The sequence below is a fragment of the Mauremys reevesii genome, linkage group 11 (genome assembly GCF_016161935.1).
Source record: "Mauremys reevesii isolate NIE-2019 linkage group 11, ASM1616193v1, whole genome shotgun sequence".
Classification (NCBI taxonomy): domain Eukaryota; kingdom Metazoa; phylum Chordata; order Testudines; family Geoemydidae; genus Mauremys; species Mauremys reevesii.
The window spans coordinates 56,673,611-56,699,819 of NC_052633.1; the positions used below are offsets into that span (position 1 = coordinate 56,673,611).

Consider the following 26,209-nt stretch of genomic DNA (forward strand, 5'->3'; position numbering starts at 1 on the left):
AGATGCTCTTAAGTCTTCTCAGACATGCAACTAATAGGGCGTTACCTAGCTACCTATATGTTTGCACATTTTCCAGGTAACCCTTTATCCAAATGGAACACATATATCATGTGTGTTTGTAATAGTTTATGTAGGACCTTTGGCCCTGAATTCGATGAATGGGTTACACTGATCCACAAAGACAGTTTTTTTTCAAGATACTACTTTTGGTAATAGTCTTCATAATACAGTACTTAACTGTCATAGAATGCCCACAGTGAAAAAACAAAACAGGGAAAATTGACATTTAACATAATTTCCCCTTTACAGAAAGGCATGCCACTTACCATGAAATGGTACAATACATATTAGGGTATGTCTACACTACGGGTCACTCCGGATTACTCCGAATTTACAGATTTCAATTTTTGGCAACCAATTGTATAAAGTCGAGTGCATGCGGCCACACTAAGCACATTAATTCAGTGGTGTCCGTCCATGTACTGAGGTTAGCGTCGACTTCCGGAGCGTTGCACTGTGGGTAGCTATCCCAGAGCTATCTCATAGTTTCTGCAGTCTCCCCCACCCATTGGAATTCTGGGTTGAGATCCCAATGCCTGATGGGGCCAAAAATTTGTTGCGGGTGGTTATGGGTAAATGTCGTCAGGCAATCCTCCCTCTGTGAAAGCAATGGCAGACAATCATTTCACTCCCTTTTCCCTGGATTGCCCAGGCAGACGCCATAGCACAGCATCCATGGAGCCCATTCAGCCTTTTTTCACTGTCTCACCAGTATGTCTACTGGATGCTGCTAACAGACGCGGTACTGCAGCGCTACACAGCAGCATCTCCTTGCCTTTGCAAGTTAGCAAAGACAGTTACCAGCCATACTGTACCATCTGCTGCTGTCATGGATGCTCCTGGCTGGCCTCGGTGAGGTCGGCCGGGGGGTGCATTGGACAAAAATGGGAATGACTCTCCAGGTCATTCTCTCCTTTAAGTTTTGTCTAATGGAGAGTCAGTCCTGCCTAGAATATCAGGCAAGCCTACTAAAGAACCAGAGAGGCAAACGGCCTCTCCGGGTCAGAGCCCCAGACATCCCGCAGAAATGATGAGCTGCACGCCATTCTAGGGGGTGGCCATACAACAACCCCACGCATTGCTTCCCTCCTCCCCCATCCCTCCCAGGTTACCATGGCAGTTATCCCCCCATTTGTGTGATGAAGTAATAAAGAATGTATAAATTTGAAACAGCACTGATTTTATTGCAAACAGAGATCAAAGGGGGGAGGGGAGGGTGGTTGGCTTACAGCGAAGTAGAGTGAACCACCATTCTGCACTTGCTCAGCCTATAGCTGAAAATGGGAATCTGTGATAAGCACTAGGATAGAAGCACAGGCAGGACTGAATCTCCATTTGTGTGTGGGCCTTTGGTTGACACTGGTAAAATACCAAATGTCCCAGGATATGTATGTTGGGGGACAGTTCTAAACAGGAGCTTAATTTTTTTATTTGCAATAAAATGTTGACGTCTAAGTATCTGAGTGTGAGCCATCAGAGCAAGGGGTAGGCTGTGGTAGGTGCGACCGTGCGGTGCTGCCAACTGGGAGAGCAGCCTGAGGCAGAAGCCTCCAGCTGGCATGATATTCCAGGCAGGGCTGAATCTCCATTACACAAAACTTAAAGAAGAGAATAACCTGGTGTCATTCCCATTTTTGTCCAGGCACCCCTGACCAACCTCACCAAGGCTGGCCAGGAGCACCCATGTCTGCCCAGGCGCCCCCGACCGACCTCACTGAGGCCAGTCAGGAGCACCCACGGGATGACAATGACGGATACCAGATTGCACCGTCTGCCATCCACAAAGCAAGGCAAGGGGATGCTGCTGTGTAGCGCTGCAGCACCGTGTCTGCCAGCAGCATCCAGTAGACATACGGTGACAGTGAAAAAAGGCGAGAAACAATTTTTTTCCCTTTGCTTTCATGAGGAGGTGGGCTGACGACATATATCCTGAACCACTCACGACAATGTTTTCGACCCTTCAGGCATTGGGAGCTCAACCCAGAATTCAAATGGTTTTCGGAGAGTGCGGGAACTGTGGGATAGCTACAGTTGTCAGTCGCCCCTCCCTCCGTGAGCATCCATTTGAGTCTTTGGCTTTCTGGTACGCTTGTCTCGGCTCCTTAAGTTTCACGCAGCACTGTGTTGTTTCCCTGTTGTGGCCTCTGTCCATTATGGCCTTGGAGATTTTTTTCAAATGTTTTGGGATTTCGTCTTTTGGAATGGAGTTCTGATGGAACAGATTCATCTCTCCATACAGAGATCAGTTTCAGTATCTCCCGTGCGGTCCATGCTGGAGCTCTTTTTTGATTCTGGGACTGCATGGTCACCTGTGCTGATCAGCGCTCCATGCTGGGCAAACAGGAAATAAAATTCAAAAGTTTGTGGGGCTTTTCCTGTCTACCTCGCCAGTGCGTCCGAGTTCAGATTGCTGTCCAGAGTGGTCACAATGGTGCACTGTGGGATAGCTCCCGGAGGCCAATAGCGTCGAATTGCGGCCACACTAACCCTAATTCAAAATGGCAATGTCGATTTCAGTGCTACTCCCCTCATCGGGGAGGAGTACAGAAATGGATTTTAAGAGCCCTTTATGTCGACAAAAATGGCTTTATGTGGACGGGTGCAGGGTTAATTCGATTTAGTACTACCCTATATTCTAGGGGACATACCGGTTACTAGGAATAAACAACAATGACAAAACAAACAAGTACTGTTATAATGGCTTCAATAAAAACCATCTGTAGATATTTGGATGTGTCATGTGGATGCAGTACATTTGAAAAAGAAATTGCCATGTATCAACCAAATTCGTATTTTAACGCAACCTTTCCTCTCCCCTTCCACAAATCTCAAGTTTGTTATCTTATTGTACATCATAAAAGTATAATTGGATACACTGTCTTAATACAGCCATGAAAGAGAGATAATTTTCATTGCTGGCAAAATTATACAAAATGGGCAAAATTACAAAAATGACCTTATGTTGGTGTAATACAAATTCAGTGTATCCATGACCCAGTTGTCAAGACTGTTCTATAAAGTATCACTGAGGAGTGAGTCATGTAGATAATTCTAGTTGGCTGGGCTGATTGCTATATTCCTAACACTTGGATTTATTTACATTATCAGTTTTTCATTTCCAAGTTTGTCTTTTGAAGAAGGCAAACTATTATAGGAAGGCTATAATTAGTTTAAGTCATATAGTGGTGATGCAAATTAGACCCCAAATCATCCCAATACCTGAAATTATTTTGTCAAATTTTCCAGCTCACTGATTTCTATCAGTTAAGTATGCAGCACAGGAAGATATTGCATGAAGATGCATAGTCTGAGAAGGGATATCGTACAGTGCTCTTTTCTAATAAAATAACACACACTTTCATAGTTATACTCCTTTATAAAAGTTTTCCTGAGGGACAAGGTTTATTATGGCATTTTAATGATCTTCAGACTATTAGACTAGAAGATAAGCATTGCAAAGCAATAACTATATTTTGATGTTCAATTAAAATACAAATGTCATACACTTTGGGCATGTTTTGATCTGATGGGAGATAGCTACAAAAAGCTGCAGCATAAAGTTAAAAGAAAAAAAAGTTATTGCCTTTTAACAAGTCATATAAATGTTTGCAAACTATATTGATTTATTGGGCCTTTCAGTACAGTAAGTAGTATATTGACCTAGTTGTTTGCTTCACTCTTAGAGAGCTGGTGCTCAGGTTTCACTGATTCTATAGTGAAACTGAATGTGGTTCCAGTCAGATTTATAATGCAGTGTATAAGCCCAGGGCATTGAATTTGGTTTTGTTCTTAGTATTAAATTAAAGCAATAAAAACCTTCCTTTTGTATTGTGAGCTGGAAGAGATAGAAGAGATGCAAGAAAACAGATGTTTACTTCTGTCATTTTTCAAAGCTATTAAAATTTTTTCCTGTGTAAACCATGGCACATTTTTAATTTCTTACCAATTTGTGATATAAAATAAAATAGATCACTGATATTTATTCCATGTGACTGTGTTGAATAAAATGGTTGCCCAGAAGACCAGCGCATCATTTAAAACAGTTGATGTAATCTAAGATGCTAAATAGGTTTGATAACAAAAGTATTGTTAATTAAACATTTCATAACCCTGCTGGAAATGTAGTGATTTAAGAGCTAAAATTTTTGGCCTTTACTCTTTAAAATACAGGTCAGAATTGTAGACTTGATTCTGATCTCCCACCACTATAAATCAGAAGCAACTCCACTGTAGCTTGTGGAATTTCAATGACATAAAACTGCTGTGTGATCAGTATCAGCTGCACAAAGTCTAACAGAGTCTTGAAACAATTAGTATTCATAAACATGTGTTTAATATTTTTACTAATATAATCAGAATGGAATTCTGCTGATTTTAAGATCTAAATACCATGACATAGTTCCTAGAATACCCCTATTTTTGAGATTCCTGTCTTAGTACTTCTGGTAGGTGCTTTGTGTAAATCTAAAGAAGCATGACCAGTATATTAATTCTCTTACTTACATTCAATACTTCGTATTAAAAAGTTAATACCATACAGCAATACTGTAGATACCATAATTTCCCCTGTAATTATATACAAATAAAATTATGTTAAAAGAACATTATTAAGGTGCAGAGCCAAGCACTCAAAAGTTGGGAAATGCCAGAATTAAGGGTGCCTCTGCAACCCCCTGGGCGTATGCATTATGATACCATCTTTAATTATATAATTATATACTATTTTTTTCCACAAGACCCTGCCTCATTCAGCAGACAGTGCTCAATTATTGAGCAGCAGTGTAATATTTTGTTTTATTTTCATTGTTCATTGTGTGTCCCCATACTTTACTTCACATTATACAAACCCTGCTATGAAGACAGAGTTATTAATTTCCTCATGGACTTTTCTGTGGCACTCATCACTATTGTATTTGAGTGCTTCACAAACATTAATCAATTTATTTTCACTATCCACCCGTGCGAAAAGAAGATAGCATTATCCATTTTACAGATTGGAAACTAATGCACAGAGATTAAGGTCAAAAGCATCCACTAATTTTGAGTGCCCAATTTGAGATGCCTAGAACCTGATTTTTCAGAATAATTAGCATAATAAAACATTTTGTATGTTCAAGCACATTGACTTTATTTGCAGCTATGAGTGCTCAGTACATTTTTAAATAGGACCCCAAGGTCTCAAGTAAGACATCCAGAAAATTAGGGACATACAAAAAAGTTTGCTTTAAGTGACTCTCCTAGCCTCACACAGGAACTCTGTTACTGAGGGAGGAATAGAATCCAGTTCTTCTGGTCAGTAGTCAACTGCTCAACCAAGAGATCATCTTTTCTCTTCCTCCAGTACCATGCCTCATTCACTGCACACCTTCCAACTTCTTCAGCAAATGAAGGAGTGCTCAACAACCTCCTTTGCTACTGAAATCTGAGTATATCCCCAGAGTAGGTCCATCCTGAGGACTGTAGTATTTGATTATGTAATTAGACACTGCATATCATAATGCACAAGGTGACAAATTAATGTTGGAGAGGCAACCTTAACTCTGGCATTTCCTAACTTCAGTGCTTGACTTAATAATGTTCTTTTAACTTCTTTTCTTTCTTTTGTGAGTGTGTGCGCACACGTTTGTGTAACATCCCAAGTGCTTAAAAAAGGCAAACTGAAAAATCAGAAATTCTATCATGTGGCATCTTTTTGCTACCTACATGTTTCAACAACAGGGTTGGATCTTTAGAGTCACCATTCAAACTTCTTCCACTTGAGCTAATGGAGTAACTGATAGCACTAGCAGGCTGTCATCCTCTATGCAGACCAGTATTACAGAGGAATGGGATAATTTGCCATTGGGTTTCACAGACATTTGCTGACAGCAGAAGAATGTTGAGACTCAGGAGTCTTGGGTTCCACCCCAGAAACTGGAGGATTGAGCACAGACACTTCTGCATATTCCCTGTGATCCTCTTCTGCCCCTTCCAGACGGTCTCTTTCCCAGTCCTGTCTCTTCCACCTTCTGGCTCTTCATCTCAATCCCATTATCTTCACCTAGCTAGTTCCACTATCCACTCCTCAAACTTCTCATCCCAATCCAAGTCTCTTTTCCCAGCAAGTTCTGGTCTCACCTCTCCAAAGAGAGTCTCCCTCTGCCAGTCCCAGTCGCTTGTCTTGCTCCCAGTTTGTTTCCTTGGTCAGGCATTCCCAGTTCTGCCCCTCCTGACTCCTCATCCAGTCTGTCACCCCAACCCTGGCCTCCAGTCACTTTCACCACTTCACCTGCATTCTTTATCCCCATAAGCTCATGCTCTGAAACTCCCTCCTTGGGCTCCTCATCCAATCTCAGTGTGTCTCCTCCCAGCTCCTTGTCCCAATCTCTTTTCTCAGCCAATCTCGGTTCTCTCTCCTCACCCCAGTTCCACGTCAGATCTGTCATCCATCTCCTTCACTTTATTTTTCTTCACCCCACTTGTTCGCAGTCTCAGTCTGTCCTCTGACTCCTTATTTGATCTTAGCCTCCCTCTATCCCCTCTGCAGGTCCAGCTTTTGTCTCCTCTGCCTTCAACTCAGGCAGCCTCCTCCTCCAGTCTGCTTGTGCCCAATTGTGGGTGAGTGGCATAGAGAGCATAGGAGAAACAGCCTCCGTGCTCTCACTTTAGATATACAGACTCTGCATGACCCACAGCAGCCAGAGCTGCAGTTTTAGGGAAAGTCTTGCTCAGCCCTGGGCTAGAGCATAGTGAGTGCAGACAGAAATTTCAGGCAATCTAGCTGTTCTCTCCAGGCATTGTGAGTTGCAATTTTTAAAGGCTTATAATTTGGTCAAATTTGGGTGGATTTTCACAGGGACAACAAAGGGCACATCCCTGACACACACAGGCTACACCCTGTCAAATTTCAAGATTCTACTCCAAAGCATGGGACCAGTAGGACTTTTCAAAGAAAAGACTGACAGAAATTTTTTAAATGGACAAAACATAGATTCCCCTAACCTTGTTCTGAGAATTGGCTGCACTCATGGCAGAAATGTTCCCAAAACATTGAACATGAGGCAGACATTCAGGATGGAAAATTTCAGTCCAAACTGTTAATATTTGACAATGTGTTAAGGAACTGAAAACAGGGTCTTACAATGAGAAGTGTCAAGCAACCTTAATAATAGTCAGTTCCATCCTATAATACCTGTGTGATATGTTTTGGCAAATGTTCATTTTTTTAATTGTAGCCACTTTATAAAACATACTTATCTAGTTTTGTTTGACCAGTCTCACATTAGAGGATCTTCAAAGCTCTCAAGAACTGTACGTAGTCCATCTTTTTTTTTTCCCCAGAAGAAATAGGGTTGCACATTTTTCACTTTTTTTTTTCATTTTGCCAAATTTGTGTCCCAGCAGTAAACTGCAGTTATAAGGCAAGGTACTGCAAGGTGATGAGCACCGTGATCCCTGCATAGCTAATCACTTAAGTGTGTGCTTCACATGAAGTCCCATTGAAGTCAGTTATTCATGTGTTTAAAATTAAGCATCTGAGTAAGTGCATTTCTGAATTGGGTCCAGGGTGATAAGCACCTTGCCAGATCAAGTCCATATTGTACTACTGAAGATGTTTACATTCAAACAGCAGCTAATTTGTAGAGCAATAAATAAGAAGGCGCTGATAATTTTATTCCATTTTATTCATATATAAATGAAACCCCTAAAATACTGTTTGAAAATAATATACTATTTTATAAAAATACAAATGTTTGGTTGAAAGGAGTTGTGTGGTAGTAAGGGAGCACTAATGCACATACTTTATGCCACTGCTATTGGAAAAGTATATTAGCTGACTAAAGAAATGTACATAAGTCCCTTGTATTCCAGAAAAGTGGTAAAGGAAATTCAAGTGAAAAATAAATATGGCCTACAAATATCATAAATGAAAAGGGGAAGTATAACCAGTGCAAAAAAAACTTCAGAATAGATCAATTCAGCAGCCATGAATGATGGAAACGCAGGCATGGTCTACACTGCGGGGGGGGGGGGGGAATCGATCTAAGTTACGCAACATGAATAATGTAGCTGAAGTCTGAAGTCGACATCCTTAGATCTACTCACCACGGTGTCTTCACTGCAGTGAGTCGACTGCTGATGCTCCCCCGTTGACTCCGCCTGCACCTCTCGCTCTGGTGGTGTACCGGAGTTGACGGAGAGTGCTCAGGGGTCGATTTATCGTGTCTAGACTAGATGCGATAAATCGACCCCCCTCTGGATCAATCGCTGCCCGCCAATTCAGCGGGTAGTATAGACATACCCTTAGAGTCTTTGAATACAATTAGACAAAAACAGCCTACAGTTTCTTTTTTCTTTCTAAAAATCTGTATAAGGTATAAACCAATCACAATATTGCTTTAAGTAAGTCATTGAATACTACTTCTATCGCATATTAAAAGCCAAAGTTTCAAGGTTACTTAATCTCAAGTTATTAAACGTGTGTGCAGTTAACTTATCCTATGTGGAGTTTTCAATAGTGTTAAGCAGCAATAGAGAAAAGCAGATAATTTGCATCAAGAAGACAAAATAGACTTGGCCAAACAATCCTAATACAATTCTGCCCTTTGGAACAAAGTCAATCCAATTCCTGGTCTTAAAAAAAACCTCATAATTGCTGAGATTAAATAAAGTCTCTAGCAGCTCATTAACAGTACTCTGACTTCTCATATCAGTCATCTCACTTTTTAATCACATAATTGATTATATTCTGTGTGTATAGAATAGTAGTTTAATGACACTGAACCAAAGGGATTTTTTTTGCTTTGCTGCAAATGCTGTTGTTCATTTGAAGGAATCAGCAGGTGTCATTCACCCAAAAGACTAAAGCAAACTATAATCGTATGAAGTTACAAACTTTTTGTTGAAGGCCTTCTAAAATATAAATCAGATAGTTCAAATGATATCTGAATGCTTTTATTTATAATTTCATAGCTGGATGTATTGGACGGACTGGGAGGAAGATGAAATAGATGACAGTGTGGGAAGAATCGAGAAGGCATGGATGGATGGCTACAGCCGGCAGATTTTTGTGACATCAAAGATGCTGTGGCCAAATGGTTTAACTCTGGACTATCATACAAATGTATTGTACTGGTGTGATGCCTATTATGATCACATTGAAAGAATATTTTTGAATGGAACTGACAGAAAGGTAAAAGAAAAATGCTGCTGTTTTGTCCACAGGCTTCCCCTTTCACTGAATCGTACTGTGTTGTGTTAAAAATATTTTTCAAAGTTTTTTCCCGTCCGCACCTACAAGGCTGCTGTAAGTAGACCCTGTGGGATGCCTGGCATAAGCTCCATTGAAAACAGTGCGGTTGGCACTCTACTATAGGAGAATATGGCACGGCCTGACATATTTTTCTTAGCTTTAGAAGCAGTAATACAAAGGTGTTGTTTTTTTTTTCAATCCAGTTTTCCCATGTAGCAATGAATTGTGTTGTGATTTGAAACACCAGGGTACAGAGACTTCCAGTAGAGACAAATTTAACACAGCTCCTTCTGGCTCTGCCAGCAGGAGCCTTCTATTGGGCTCACCTGGTAAAACAGCTTTTCATGGACTGCATGGGTCAGTGCTTGAGACTTTGTTATAATACACAGGGGACACACATTAACAAGTCCAGCCACTTGATTATGGAGCTTGCTGATTGATTTAGCCAACTTCACTAGCTAGAAACATAGATTCTATGGCCTGAAGGAACCATTATGATCTAGTCTGACCTCCTGTGTAGCACAGGCCATAGAACTTCCCCAAAATATTTCCTTGAACATATCTTTTTTAAAAAAAATCCAGTCTTGATTTAAAAATAGTCAGTGATTGAGAATCCACTATGACCCTTGGTAAATTATTCCAGTTGTTAATTACTCTCACCATTAAAAATGTACACCTTATTTCCTATCTGAATTTCGATGATGAGTCCCCATTTACAGTTACATTCTGAGACCTATCATTTAGCCAGTTTTTAATCTGTGTAATGTGTGCTATGTTAATTTTGTACCATTCTAGTTTTTTAATCAAAATGTTGTGTGTGGTACCAAATCAAATGCCTTACAGATGGCTAAGTATTATGTTGGCATTATTGTCATTATCAACCAAACTTATAATCACATCAAAAAATCTCTTTTCCCTAAATCTGTTGATTTACATCAATTATATTACCCTCCTTTAGTTCTTTATTAATTGAGTCCCTTATCAGCCATTCCATTATCTTGCAAGGCTCAATATCAGGCAGACAGGCCTGTAATTACCTGTGTCATCCTGTTTATCCTTTTTAAAAACTGTCACAACATTAGCTTTCTTCCAGTCTTCTGATACTTCCCCAGTGCTCCAAGACTTATTTAAAATCAACACTAATGGTCCAGCGAGCTCCTTAAACAACTGTTGCAAGTCATCTGGACCTGCTGACTTTAAAATGCCTAATTTTAGTAGCTTTACTTTAACATCCTCGAGAGATACTAGTGGAATGGCAAGAGTGTTATCACCATCTGATAGGGTGGCCAGATGAGATGAAGAAAATATTGAGACACACTGGGGGGGAGGAGGGTTCTGCTGCCGGAGCAGAAAAAAAAGAAAAGAAAAGAAAAGCTTTTCTAAATTATTATTATTATTGTTAATTCTACCATTTCCATTTACTTGGAAGTTGTCAGACACAATAAATACTTTATTTCAGAAGTTGCTGGAGGAAGTGGCACTGACTCAGTGGTCAAGGGCACAATACCCACTTGTGGAAACCTGTTCCAAAGCCTAATAGTTTGTGGTGAAATTCACCTTATTTAGCTAAGGATGGAAAAGTGAAATCCAACCCATAAAACTGGGACCAGGGCATTCCCCTGAATAGTCACTGCTTCAAACAATGGAATGGAATAGCACACAGACTGTCTGTACCCTTGAGCAGAGTGTGAGGGCCACAGGATCTACACACTCACAGATCCTGTGATCTCTGTTCTAGCCCGTGCTTATTCCATCCTATGTGCTAGCCTACTTGGGAACAGTATGCAGATCCCTACATAGCAGTTGTGGAGACTACCCTTGTATACATGATTGCTCCATTGGTGCTTCCTCCTGCATAACCTCATTGTGTTGCTTATGTAATGCCAAAACATTTGTGCAGATGGATTTGCTTCAGCTCTGTCCTATTTGTGCCACTCCAGCAGTGTCAAGGGGTTGCTCCAAAAGCACAGCTGGGGTGCTCTTTTTTGCTTTTTCTCCCTCCCCCAACTCCACCGCATGCCCCAGCATAAAGGACATGTTGGGGGTAGGAAAAGCATGGTCATAGAGCCTTGCATCCTACCAATCCTGGGATAACAGAAAAGCTCCTAGGAAGCCATTGCGGCTGGTAAAGGTTGGACTAGCCCTGAGGTTGCTTTAACTTTTACTGAGGGCTAAATTGGCCTCTGCCCACCATCTAGTTTGGGAGAATGCAATGCAGCATGTCCCTCTGCAGGCCTTGTTCTGAGTATAGCTTGGCTGCACTCAAAGATCTCTCTCATCCTTGTCTGCCAGTACAGTGGGGAATTACGGTGAGTAAAGAAGACTGTACAGATGCACCAGTAGGGATGGTTTAAAATTTTCTGTTGAAACTGTGTTTTTGTGGAAAATTTAGCTTTTTTGTCATTGTGAAAATGCCTGAAAATCAAAATATTTTGATTTGGAAATGCTGCACATGAGAATTGTCATTTGAATGCCTTATCTCCCCATTCTTCTCTATTGGCCAGGCTACCCAGATGAACTACATTTTCTATGAAACTGGATGGCCAGGAACTTCCATGATGCACTGCTTTCCCTTTCCAAGAAGGGAGACAGTGGTGCATCATGGGAAATGTTGCCCGTCAAGGGATAGAGGAGAATGGGAGCTTGAGAAACCCAGACTACAATTCTCATGAGGCACTATAGAGGCATTAACAAAAAGACATATTTTGGGGTTTGGACATAAATTTTGGTATTTGAATTTCTGCCAAAAGTCAAAATTTTGTGTTGAAAATTTAGATTAAAATACTTTCCTCCCCATTTTCATCTAAACTTTACAGAGGAAAAAAAACCAAGTTTTTTAACTGCCTCTATATGATGTAGTCCATTGTGAGGAGCTGCATTTGTCACCAAGGCAGTCCTGAGACTGGAGTGGTGGCTGTGAAGTGAGTTTTACAGCAACTTTTCGGCCTCTGTACTGAAGATAGGATTTTACACATAACTCCAGAGACTAGGAAAGATTCAGGTATTCATGGAAAATGCATTTAATTTGAAAGGTTGCCTTATTTCAGGGACCATGATGTGTATTCTCCTCCAACTTCAATAACTCAGTTCCATTTAACAATGTAGGTCACTGGAAGAAGGTAAATAACCGAGTGATATACCAATGCCACCCATAAAGCCACAAGGTAGAAACTCAAGACAAAAAAAAGGATACATGTGGATTATCAGAATAGGGCCTCTATTTAGAGTCTATTAAAATGTATGAAAAACATTGGGGATATTGGAATATCAAGTCTATTAGAATCAAACTTTGATTGTACTGTATGTTATGAATGAAATCTTTGTGTATGGACAGAGTTGCTCATTTCTGAGCTTTCTGTCTTCTTTTCCCTAGTCTGACATGTATACTAAAACATTTCAATTCTGACCAATATTCAGTTCACATTATTTAATTGCAGGTAGTCTACAATGGGAAGGAGCTGAATCATCCTTTTGGGCTATCACATCATGGAAATTATATTTTCTGGACAGATTATATGAATGGCTCTATTTTTCAGTTGGATCTGCTGATGAGGAATGTGACGTTACTAAGAAGTGAGAGACCACCTCTCTTTGGGCTTCAGATTTATGATCGCTACAAGCAGCAAGGTATTGACAATATGTAACTTCTCTACAGGGTTTCACACCAAACAGTATTTCACAATAGTTATATATACTGAATATTTTTCTCATGCTTCCTCAATGTTTGGAGGAAAACAGCTGGATTCAAAGTCAATGAAAATATGGGGTGATATAAAGATATTTTATGGGGTTTCAGCCCCTTACATGATCTTAAAATTCATCATTTCCTTGTTCCTGCCTGCCAACTACATTGACTCACAATATTATATGTAGCTACAGTTGTTGGATGTGTGTTCACACAGTCTTTCTGGATTGCCAGTTTTTCCATACCAGTGAAAGGAATCTTGAAATACAGTACATAATACCTATTTCTTGTTCAATTATATTAAAGATACTGTTGTAGCTACCTTTTCTCAGTGGCCGGCAATACCAGAAAAAATTTCTGTCTTTTTTCGTTTGTAATTTTCTTCTCCTCCTCCTTGATCTTCATCAGCTCCACTACAGCATAATTCAGTGCCTCAGTCAGCTGAGACTGTGCAATGATGCTCTGCTGTGCTGCATTGATTGATCAGTAGGGGGAAGCATATACCATAACTTAAATCAGAGGAGAAGTTTTCCTCCTCAAATAAAAGGTCATAAAGAAAAAACATGGATGTGGTTCAGATAATGTGATTCCTAGCTCACAGGTTAGTTTACAATTATGTTCAGTGAAGAAATTACTTGGGTTCTTATTACTTGTCTACAACACAAAGTAGGGATTATTGTCTTACAATATGAAATACCGACCCAGACATAGCTTTAGTTGGAGCTTAAATAGCAGAAACTCAGATCTGAGAACCCCTCCAAAGGATAGCTACAGTATAACAAAATAACAGCATCTGCTATAGTTTTAGATACAAATACGAACTTGTGGAACTGTTTGATCAATATATTAAGAATGTGTGTAACGATCTTCAAAAGAACAGAATCAGATAGGGCTATCATTCTTTGTCTGGAATAAAAGTAGAATAATGCTTCCAGTTTCCATAGAACATCAAAGTCTCCCATGTGGCTCATCTATTTAATCTTTTATATGAGGCACTCCATATAATTTTCAAGCAGAACTGAACCTAAAATGAAATGAAATGCTGTAACATTCATCTATGTGTTAAATATCTATAATATTCATCATATATTATGCCTATTGATTATTATACTATAGCTCTAAAATAAGCCTTGTTCAGCCGCAGTCAACATATTACATTAGTGACTGTCATGGTTACAGGCTGATTGCACCTCTGTCCCTTTACTGGTCTCTCTGAGTATACCCCCCACCCCCAGGTGTTAAGCCTCATGCCTTTACCTGTCTTGCAGTGAAATTTCTTAACCTCAGTATAATGCCCCATCAAACTCAGTTTTTTCTTATCATGCAGGTCTGGTTGGACACCTTCATTTCTTCCTTTGGGAGTCTGTGACCAGTGATATAGTGACCAACATCCTTCTTAAAATCAGTATGTTTGTTAGGAAATGGAGCAAAGCATTAGAGAAAATGATTTAGAAACGACAGCCTACCAGTCTCATCTGATCTTACTCTTCACTACAAGCAAAGTTAGATAGGCTTTCCTCTTGAGTTACAGGAAAAGAACAGACTGAATTTACATTCTTTTAGGAAGTCAGGGCACTCTTGGGATCCTTCCTGATCCTATTTTGTCTTCCAGAAAATATCTCTTTCATTCTGAGCCACCATTTTCTCAAAGCCCCACTGTCCTTTTGTATGCCGGGGCCCAGTTACTGTACTGATGAATTATTTTTGTGACAGGACACCAAAGTATGACGTCCCAGACTAGTGTTTCCCAGTCTGCTAGTGAGTCTATGTAAAAGAGGGCCTCTGTGACAACAGCTCCATTGTTTGGCATTTAGACCCATTCAGCCTTAATGGCTTTCAGTCACTAGTCGTGTGTGTGAACTTAAATTGTCGTTTCCCCTCTGAGACATTCCAACACACTAATTCAGAAATTCAATTCATAGACCATATTTTGGGGTACATTTACTACCAAGCGTCATCACATTTGTCACACAGGGTTCAAGGCTATCAGCTTTTGCATAACAGTCCACCCCTTAGTCCAGGCACTCTTTCAAGTACTCTGATCCACTCCCATAGTCATGGACCAAGATGGCTCAAGGCTTTTTCTGCTAATGTAGAGCATAAAATTGAACACAGTTACCTAAAATATGGAGTCAGTTTCGAGTCAGATTTTCAAAAGAGCTCAATGCTCACAGTTGGAAAAATGGTTTCAAAATAACTTAGCACCCGATCACTTACACTGAGAACAATGCCAATAGAGGAGTTATTGTTTGCTGAGCCCTTTTGAAAATGTGGCTGATAGTTGTTGCATAGTTCATGCTCATATATGTTTCATGTATGTAATAATATCAATAATTTAAGCAAACTATTACATTAGGTTATCATCAAGATAAAAATACAATCGTATGTTTGATGAATTTATATCTATCTATACACCTATCTATATCTACCATATGGTATAATACTAAAGCTAGGCTCTTTGGCTTACACATCTTTGACTATATTTGCAGCAAAGACTAACACGGCTACCTCTCTGATATTTGACTATATTTGACACCATTAGGCTTGTGGTAAGGCACAAGCCAACATATTCATGAAAATATAGAGCTGAAGGAATTGCTAACTAGTTGTAAATACTTCAGTGTACCATTTGAATAAGAGGATTAACCCAATCCATATTACATAATACAACATTTTTATATGTGTACTACATGGATGCAAGGTAACTGTGTCATTATGACTTCAGAATATAGCCCCATTTTTACTGAATTAAAATGGAATCCTTCCCTACTTTAGACCTTAAGCAAAATCTCAGTGTAGCGGTTAAAAACTAATGCAAATGTTAAGAAACAGGATAATCATTTTAAAAGCAGTAACTGGGGAGAGGATGTCAGAAAATAAAAGCTGTCTTGTAAACATTTTATTCTTGAAATGTCTGGTAGCTGAACAGTAAGGGCCTTGGAAACAGTTCACAGCTGATGCCACAGAACAGTCTTATTTCTGCATTGTACTACTGTTTCATGAGATATTGCCAGCCTAGGAGTCTCTTCAGCAATTCCATTGTCACCCTCTCTTTGAATACTTGCTTAGAATTAATTTCATATGTTTTGTCATTTAGGCTACCGCTAATTTAATCCACTGTATTTAATGCTCTATATGCATTAACCTTGAAACCTTTAATTTGAATCTGAATCTAGCCATTTATTTTAATTCTGCATGTCTGCTTTAAGACACCCCACTGGAGTAAAAAGAGCAGGGTTGCTGGCTGAAGTACTTCAGAGCCAGACTGCTGTGTTTTTTGCCTTTCCCCACTGTTTTGTGACTACCCTTTGGGCTGATCACCCTTCTCGTTGGTGTGATTATCTGAGAAACTCATTCTCATATCAAAATTTTTCATGTATTGTTTTCTCTTGCATTTTTACAAGCCTTTAAAATGTCTGTTTTATTATGGTTTGTATTTGTTTTCAGGACTTTTGATATTTTCTTTGATTTCCGAGTTACTTGGGTTCATTGGTTTGCACAATGAATGACCCTGTAAAGATTTTGAGAATCTATTGGGCTAACATTGCTGAGGTTCAGCTGCTTATCCAAAATGTGTTCTAATGTATCTGTTCCTCTTTTAGCTGGAAATATTACGAGATTAGATTGTATCCAGCAGTTTTCAGTACTTTGGATTTTGGCTGGTGTAGCTGTAAAAAGGGAATAGTCTTTCATGCAATATTTGGATATTTGTCTTTGAGTCCTAAATAAAGCTAGGAGGTTTAGACCTTAAGCTTTCTGAATGAAGAACTTGTTTTGAAATTTGAGGGACTATGAGATGGAGAGAACAGGGTGGATCAGTTCCAGAAAGTTTAAGTATACATTATTTAATTTGTTTTACATTAACCAAACATTTTTCAATCCTCAAAACTAGTTTGGTTCATTTTGATGTTGAGTGAAAGTTATGATTTCTGAGGACTTTTGCAATTGTTTATTTATCATTTTCTGTTAAGTACAGAAGTGAAAACATTATTACTGGTGTAAGAAGAATGGAGGGAAAAAATATCATTAGGTATAAAACACTTGGCATTTACATCTTTCTAATCCTTCCACAGGAATGGTACATCTTATTGAGCAACTGTCATATCAGGATTTAATCATCACAGTGACCAATATAATTGGCAGTTTTTCTGGTTCACCTCTGGGAGTCTCAAGGAGAATTAATGACACAAAAGAACTGTCTTTCCACCTTAATTTCTGTTTGTCACATATAACTATACTAAAAAAAAATGACTGTAGATACTTTGGTTCTTCTGCCAGGGAATGTCATTTGTCGAAACATAGATAAAGGTTAAATCAATGCCAACATTTTTGTCAGCTTTTATTATATCCACTTCTCATTAACTACAATGCCCAAAATCTTACCGTAACACTAAGCCTTTTTTTCCCCCTATATTGTCAGCCACCTGGATGCCTTTAATGTTGTAGGTGTGATAAAAGATTTCCGTAGGAACTAAATAAGGCAGATATCCTTTAACAATAATTATATAAGCAAATCTGTTGGTTCAGGGATAGTTTTTATTGTCCATGAACTAGCTCATCTTACCTGTCCTTTTTTCATCATGATCCACAGATTGATTTATTATTTATAATCCAATTTTCTAATTAATTTATTCCCCAGTGGAACACTAAAACAATCCTTGATTGTCATATTCAGTCACAGCAGAAAGATGTTTCCTAATTTGAGTCCATAAACCTGGACAAACCTAATTTAATTTTGGAAAATTAGGTTTTTATCAGACAGATTTCAAAACAACATCTCTGGACATTACAGTGTAGAATTATAACCATATCATGACATAAAAGAAAGACTAAAAAAAAATCATCCTTCGAGTGGCTATGCATATTCATACTTTGGGTTTTGTTCCGCCTAGTGGTGCCTAATGGTAGAATGTTCTCCAAGGAGTGTCCATTAAAGCATTCCCCACGTCCTCTCTTGGTATGAGTGTGGCAAATTACAAAACTGTTATAGGCCACCATCAATTCCACCTGTGGCAATTGTGCAAGATTTGATGGATGATAAAAGGAGATCAGCAAATGAGATCTTAATAGAGGGTCAAAACATTGCACATTATCAGGGCTTTATTTGATGCCTTAGACACTTCTTCTAAAGCTTTGGCTTCTGTAGTTACTGTGAGGAGACATGCTTGGCCTCATTCCTTTCCTTTGGCATTGAATACTAGAATTAAAGTGGAAGATCTCCCCATCAAAGGAGATAGTGTTTTCAGTGACAAGAAAGATGAGTTACTAGAAAAGCTGGAGACAAGATTGATGGCCCACTCTTTGGATTTGATTTCTTTAAGCAGGAGACCTTTTCTAATCCTTCTTTCCGTTATCATGCTAGTATTATCTGTAATCTTACTTGGATTATTTCTTGTCAAATCAAAAATGTCAACAACAGCGGCAGCAGGCTATGTCTTTCTGTATGTCTTACCACCTCTCTGTGGTAGTGTCTCATTTGAGAAAGCAGGGTATTTTTGTTAATATATTTAGACGATTGGCTGTTGAATTCTGCTATTTGCAAAGAATCTATTAAGCCATATTAATTTTACATTCACCCATTTTTCAGACCTATGACTACTTCCGTATGTCATACAGTTGAATCTCCATATAACTCAGATAATTTTATTCATAGGCTCCATATTGGACTCAGTAGCAGGGAAAGCCTTTGTACCAGAGGATAGATTTAAAAAAAAAAATAGTGCAGTATGTTTTAAATATTCAAATATGTCACATTCAAAAGATAATTTTATTTGTCAGTCTCATGGGTCTCATGTCAGCTATTTCTTATATGACTTCATATGTACATCTCAGAATGAGGCCAGTGCAGCATTGGATGTCTCAGGTCTATAGACCAGATGTGGACAATCTTCAAAGATTAGTCAACATGCTTTGAAACATTCTGAACTCATTGACATGGTGGTCAGACTGGGATAGTGTTCTCACAGGTGTCCCGTTCAACCCCCCTTCATTATAGGTAAGGATAACGTCAGATGCATAAAGCAATGGTTGGAAGGTGCATCTGAGTCATCTAACAGTTCAAGTTTACTGAGCTTCTCAAGAGCAACGTTTGAACTTCAACATGTTGGAGTTAAGAGCTATTTGTCTGTCCCTCAGATTATTCCTCCCTCACTTACATGGGAGGATTGTGCAAGTAGCAATGGCCAATACATCCATTATGTATTATATCAATCAATGTGGCTGCTTACTCTGCTCTGCTATTCACAGATGCAATCAGACTATAGGACTGTTGCATTCGCCACAGCATTTATACAATGGCTCTCCATTTAGTAGAAGAGAACAATGTGAATGCTGATCATCTTAGCAGGGACAGTTCCAGAAAGTGGTGTTTGAAATGGTGCAGATTCATGGTTCGAATGTAGGAAAAAATTGATTCTCTTGTATAAGCTTCTATAGTTTCTGGTTTGGAATATGTAATGTGTTTAAAAATTGAGTGGTTATCTAAATTAATGGTTCTCAACCAGGGGTACTTATCTATATATTTGCCTAGCTTTACAACAGGCTACATAAAAAGCACTATCAAAATCAGTACAAACTAAAATTTTATACAGACAAAATAAGCAAATTTTCAGTAATAGTGTGCTGTGACACTTTTGTATTTTTATGTCTGATTTTGTAAGCAAGTAGTTTTTAAGTGAGGTGAAACTTGGGGTACACAAGACAAATCAGAATTCTGAAAGGGTACAGTAGTCTGGAAAGATTGAGAACCACTGATCTAAATCATCTTTGAAAGTTCATTTGGCAGATATCTAATCTTAGCATACTTTCATTCACAGAAGATCACCGTTCATGCATATTATGGTTAAGAAGTTTATGAAGGGGTTATCAAATATGTATCAAATATGTCCCTCCTTGGGATCTTAATTTGATCCTATCTACATTCATGAAACCACCTGCTGAATCATTGGCTGAATTTTCTTTCTATTATTTTTCTTTCAAGACAGCATTCATTAGTGCCATAATACCAGCCAGAAAGGTGAGTGAATTAAATGCCTTGATGGCTGGCCTGACATTTACATCCTTTCATAAAGATAAAATGGGTCTTAGACCTGATCCCAGGTTTTTGCCAAAAGTGGTTTCTGAATTTCACATCAATCAGACAATTACTTTGCCAGTATCTTTTTTTCCAAATCCACATACTAATACGGCAGGATCTGTTTTACATACTTTGGATGCAAGAAGAGCTATTGCATATCATTTGCATAGTACTAAAAGTTTTTTGAAAATAATCTAAATTATTTGTGTTTTATGCTAAGAATCACATGGGTTATATTAGCAGCAAAGAATCCTGTGGCACCTTATAGACTAACAGATGTTTTGCAGCATGAGCTTTCGTGGGTGAATACCCACTTCTTCGGATGCAAGCAGTGGAAATTTCCAGGGGCAGGTGTGTATATATAAGCAAGCAAGAAGCAAGCTAGAGATAACGAGGTTAGATCAATCAGGGAGGATGGGGCCCTGTTCCAGCAGCTGAGGTGTGAAAACCAAGGGAGGAGAAACTGGTTCTGTAATTGGCAAGCCATTCACAGTCTTTGTTTAGTCCTAAACTGATGGTGTTAAATTTGCAGATGAACTAGAGCTCAGCAGTTTCTCTTTGGAGTCTGGTCCTAAAGTTTTTTTGCTGTAGGATGGCCACCTTAAAATCTGCTATTGTGTGGCCAGGGAGGTTGAAGTGTTCTCCTACAGGTTTTTGTATATTGCCATTCCTAATTTCTGATTTGTGTCCATTTATCCTTTTATATCCATTTATATGGGTTATATTGTGTACTTCCAGACTATTTCTAAATGCATTAAAACAATGTATTATAGATTCATAGATTCATAGACTCTAGGACTGGAAGGGACCTCGAGAGGTCATAGAGTCCAGTTCCCGCCCTCTTGGCAGGACCAAATACTGTCTAGACCATCCCTGATAGACATTTACTATTAGTAAAGTTACATGTTTACCTATAACAGTACGATCTCATTACACCAGAGCCGTGGCAGCATCTTTTACTTGTCTTAAGCAAGTCACAGTTACTGAAATTTTCAGGGCTTAAACTTGGAGTTCTGTGCATACTTTTACTGAACATTATGCTCTTGATTTGGCTTCAAGGGCTGATGGTAGATTTGGTGGAGCAGTGCATTGGTTTCTCTTTAATTTGGACTCTGTTCCCTGCTCCATCTTATTTTCAGTCCTGTTTATCAAACTACCAACAAGTGTGAATATACAAAGCAACTCAAAGAAATGAATGTTACTTACTTATAACCAGAGTTCTTTGAGATGGGTCTGCATATTCACATTTCCTGTCCTCCTTCCCCTTTCTTTTCAGAATCTTTTTGTTTTGTATCTCTGGGTTGTCAGTGGAAGAACTGAGATGGTAGAGGGCACTGCACAGTGTCCTGTCCAACTTCAGCTCATGTACTACAGGCATTTAGATATTCCAGAGATCTTTTCATTTCAGAGGAGCAGGAATCTCCACTACTTGCCAATACTGTACACTTGCCTGTCCCAAGATTTTCTGGGTCACTGAGGCCACATCTCTCACAGAGGCCTCTTACCTGTCAAACACCTACCAGTCAGGAAGACCATTTATCTCCATCATCATTATGCACATTTCCTCAGGACTATATTGAGGATGATTCCACTGATTCTCAGATTTCTGTCCAGGGATCCCCTGTCTATTGTACTAGAGACTGTTCACCTATACTGAGAGAAAAACTTTGGGGAAAAAAAAATCTTGAGCACAGTGTCATTAGTCTGAACAACAATGGATGCCCCCTCCTATACCTACTAGAGGAGACTTTTGAGGAGCAAGAGGCAAGAACTGATAAGGAGGTAACATCCCACACAAATATTTCAGCATTGTCACCAGATGAGGCTGTAATACCTCCACCAGCCTCTATAGGTGAAGATTTCAAGTAGTTTTAGGATCTAATTAAATGTATTGCCGACACACTTCAAATTCTGTTAGAGGAGGACCAGGAGTCTCATCATAAACTTCTGGACATTCTACACACAACAGCTTCTGCATGTGTGGCTCTTCCTGTGAATGAGGCTCTATTGGAACCTGCTAAGACCATCTGTTAGACTCCAGCTACAGTACATCCTACTTGTAAACTGGCTGGAAAAAAAGTTCTATATTACAACCAAAAACTCAGTATTGTTATTGTCACACCCTACGCTGAATTCTTTGATTGTAGAGACAGTTAATGAACATAGTAGACAACACCATGCAAAATTCACTCCTAATAGTGAGGATCAAAAGCAACTCAATCTCTTCTGTCACAAGAGTTGCTCCTCAGCGATTTTACAATTCATCGCAGATCACCAAGCTTTCATATCAAAATATGACCACATTAATATAGTAAATGTAACAGTTTTATTGAACATTTACCAGAGGAATATTGCAAGCAATTTAAAGCCATCATAACCAAAGGCAACTTCTGCTTTTGGCAAGAAACTCATCACAGGCCTCCTTAGATTCAGCTGACACATAGTTTTGTCCACCATAATAGTAAAACGATGGGCATATTGGCCCTAGTTGCCCGGTTTCCCTAGAGAAGTATAGAGCACTGTTAAGCCAACCCAGAACAGCACATTTCAGTTAACAATGCAAAACGTGGTAGGTTGGAATCGCATCATGTTGGAGTCATATGATGACATTAGTTTCTCAGCTTTAATTGTGTGTGTATATACATATATAATTTTATATAATATAAAGTTGATTATATAACATACATACATATGTATTAAAAAGAAGAATTTGGTTTTCTCAACCATGGAATGCTATGCCTTGAAGGAGGAATACTGGGATGAAATGGAGCCCACCTGATGAGGAAGAGGAAGAGCATCTTCGGACACCGACTTGGGAGAAAGGATTTAAACTGGGTTCAAAGGGGGCAGGTGATAAAAGCCCGCATTTACTCCTTCTCATAGCACAATAAATAGGGCTCACCAAATGCAATTAATAGGCAGCAGGTTTAAAACAAACAAAGTCTTTTCACTCACTCAATCAAATCTGTGAACTCTTTTTGCCAGGATGTGTGTGAGCCAAGACTATATAACAAGGTGCAAAAGAACTAGGTAAATTCATTTAACGATAGCGCCAGCAGTATTTTTTTTCTACACACACACAAATCTGTGGAACTCTTTGCCAGAGGATGTTGTGGAGGCCAAGACTATAACAGGGTGCAAAAAAGAACTAGGTAAATTCATTAACGATAGCGCCATCAATGGCTTTTAGCCAAGATGAGCAGGGATGCAAAACTGTACTCTGAAGCCTTAGGAGATGGGTCTTGATGATTTCCCTTTTTGTTTCATTCCTCTGGGGCACCTGGCATTGGCCACTGTCAGAAGACAGATGTTCTTCTTCGAGTGATTGCTCCTATGCATTCCAGGCAGGTGTGCGCGCCGCGCGTGCACGGCTCTCCGGAACATTTTTACCCTAGCAACTCCGGCGGGCTGGCTGGCGCCCCCTGGAGTGGCGCCACTATGGCGCCTGTTATATACCCCAGCCGGCCCGTCCGCTCCTCAGTTCCTTCTTACCGCCCGTGACGGCCAGTTGGAACTGTGGAGTGCTCTCTGTCCTCCACAACCCTAGCTCTCGCTACTTTTTCGTGTATATAGTTCGTTTAGTGATTAGTATAGATAGTTTTTAGGATAAGGTTAAGGGGGGTTTCCCCTCCCTTTCCTCCCCCGGTGCGGGCTCATGCCCAAGGCACCGGGCTTTAAGCCCTGTGCATCTTGCCAGCGGCCTATGCCAGTAGGGGATCCGCATGACTCCTGCCTCCGTTGCCTCGGTGAGAGTCACAGGGCAGATAAGTGCCCTATCTGTTCCTCTTTCAAACCCCGGACGCGTAAGGAGCGGGACATAAGATTAAAGCAGCTCCTCATGGAGGCTTCGCTCCAGCCCCTGGCACCGTCCGCGCCGGCGCCGAAGGCTTCATCGGTACGGAGCGCACCGCCGGCCCCGGGCCGTTCCGGCACCGAGACTCCGCGACCTCAGCCACCGGCACCGAAGGCCCGGCACCGCTCCCTGTCGCCATCAAGGAAGCGCAAGCCGGCGAAAGCGGGTGCCAAGTCCCACGCTGAGGGCCCAGCAGCCAAGACAATTGCGCCACCTGCGGTCCCCGCTGTGGCTGTGCACAGGACGTGCACCGGGCCGTTGACTCCGGCGCCGCAAGGGCCGTCGAGTCCGGCACCGCCATGATCCCCGGCACCGACCGCGGTTGAGCTCCGGCTGCCATCGACGCCAGAGACTTTCTCCACGGCGTGCAAGCTCATAGAGCTCACAGAGGCACCGAGCCTCCGGCCCCCGGCACCGTTTCGGCGGGAAAGCCGGCAATGATGATACGGCCCTCCCCTCCGGACAGACGGCACGGACGACGCTCCCGGTCCCGGTCACGTTCCCGGTCCTGCCGCAGGTCACCGTCCCGTCACTTGAGATCTCGGCACTGCTCGCCATCACGGTACCGGTCGCCGTCCTGATGCCGGTCGCAGTCCCGGTACCGTTTGACATCGCGGTACCGGTCGCACTCCCGGCGTCGCTCCAGGTCCCGATTGCCTTCGCATCAGCACCGACGGAGGTCTACTTCCCGGCACCGTTCCTGGCACCGCGACTCGCGTAGCCGCTCCCGGCGCCACAGGTCCGGATCCCGGTCGAGCTCCCGGCACCGGTCGAGCTCCCGGCACCGCAGCGGACGTTTGTCTCGGTCACCATCCCGGTACCGTGCAGACTGGCACCGATCCTCGGCACCGTCCGGGGACAGACTGCCTCATTCGACGGCGCAATCCGTCAGCGCCTCGACACCTCCATGGCCATCCTGCCCCGCGTCGGTTGCTTCCGGGGCAGACAGTAACGGGCACCTGCCACATACCCCACACGGTCAACCTCAGGGGGCACAGCAGTGGGGCTTCTGGGTTCCCTGGGCCCAGTATGAGACTCAGGGGTTGCCATTCCCTCCAAGAGCCCCTGCCTCCGAGCGCAGGGTACCAGAGGCGACCATCAGCTGACCGGCCCCTTCATCACCGGGTGCGGTTTCCATACCGCCTGACCCCCAGAGGCACACGCAGCCCAACCCAGCCGACAAGCAGTCAGCAGGTCCATCGACGGAGGCTGTCATCCAGGGCTTGTCCTCGTCGTCCTCACCTGACGAGGCAGTGGCCGGAGCATCTGCCAAGGATCCTCCGCCGATAGACCTAAGGGCGCACCAAGACCTGCTTCGCCGCATCGCGATGGCCATGGCTCTCCCCGTGGCGGAGGTCCAGGAGGACGAGGACCCCATAACAAATGTCGTTGGAGCGGAGGCTCCAGTGCGCGTGGCATTACCGTTCGTTCGGACGATACAAAAGAATGCCACCACACTCTGGCAGACGCCTGCGTCCATCCCTCCTACGGCCCGTGGGGTTGAGCGCAAGTACTCAGACCCCCCCACGGGCTATGAGTATCTGTATACTCACCCGACCCCGGACTCGTTGGTCGTTCAGTCGGTCAACGACAGGGAGAGGCATGGTCAACCTGCCCCTGCGCCAAAGTCAAAGGACGCGCGGCGAATGGACCTGTTAGGCCGCAAGGTCTACTCGGCTGGCGGCTTGCAACTTCGCATCGCCAACCAGATGGTGCTCCTCACCAGGTACATGTATGACATCATGGCGTCCCTGGCAAAATTTACAGAGCTCCTACCAACAGCCTCCCGCCAGGAGTTCTCCGCGTTGTTGGAGGAGGGGAAGAAATCGTCCAGGTCCTCCATCCAGGCCGCCCTTGACTCTGCGGACTCGGGAGCTCGGACCTTGGCGTCAGTGGTGACGATGCGGCGCATCTCCTGGCTGCAGTCCTCCACCCTGCCACCGGAGGTGCAGTATACATTGCAGGACCTGCCCTTTGACACCCAGGGTCTTTTCTCCGAGAAAACTGATTCCCGGATCCAGACCCTGAAGGACGGTCGCATCGCCATCCGCACCCTCGGGATGCATACACCGGCTCCTCAGCGCAGGTCCTTCCGGCAACAACCCTCCCGGTCTTTCTCTCAACAACGGTACTGCCCGTACAACAGCAGGCGACCAGGCCCGAATCGCCGTCGACCATCCGGCAACAGGCGCAACCAGGACCAGGCCCCTTCCAAGGCCCCCCAAGGGTCCAAACAGGCCTTTTGATGGGACGCCCGAGGACGGCCGATCACTCTCCCTACCGGATCCTACCCTTTTGTTTTAC

General features: G+C 41.8%; 1 protein-coding gene across 1 annotated transcript in view; it reads left to right on the top strand.

The window, feature by feature from the left end:
- The window catches only part of LRP1B (LDL receptor related protein 1B), a 1,239,928-nt gene that overhangs the window by 704,311 nt on the left and 509,408 nt on the right, over positions 1-26,209 (top strand). Inside the window, exons 13-14 of the mRNA XM_039494476.1 lie at positions 9,013-9,232; positions 12,730-12,919. Of these exons, the coding sequence (XP_039350410.1) occupies positions 9,013-9,232; positions 12,730-12,919 (410 nt within the window). The remainder of the gene's footprint in view (positions 1-9,012; positions 9,233-12,729; positions 12,920-26,209) is intronic.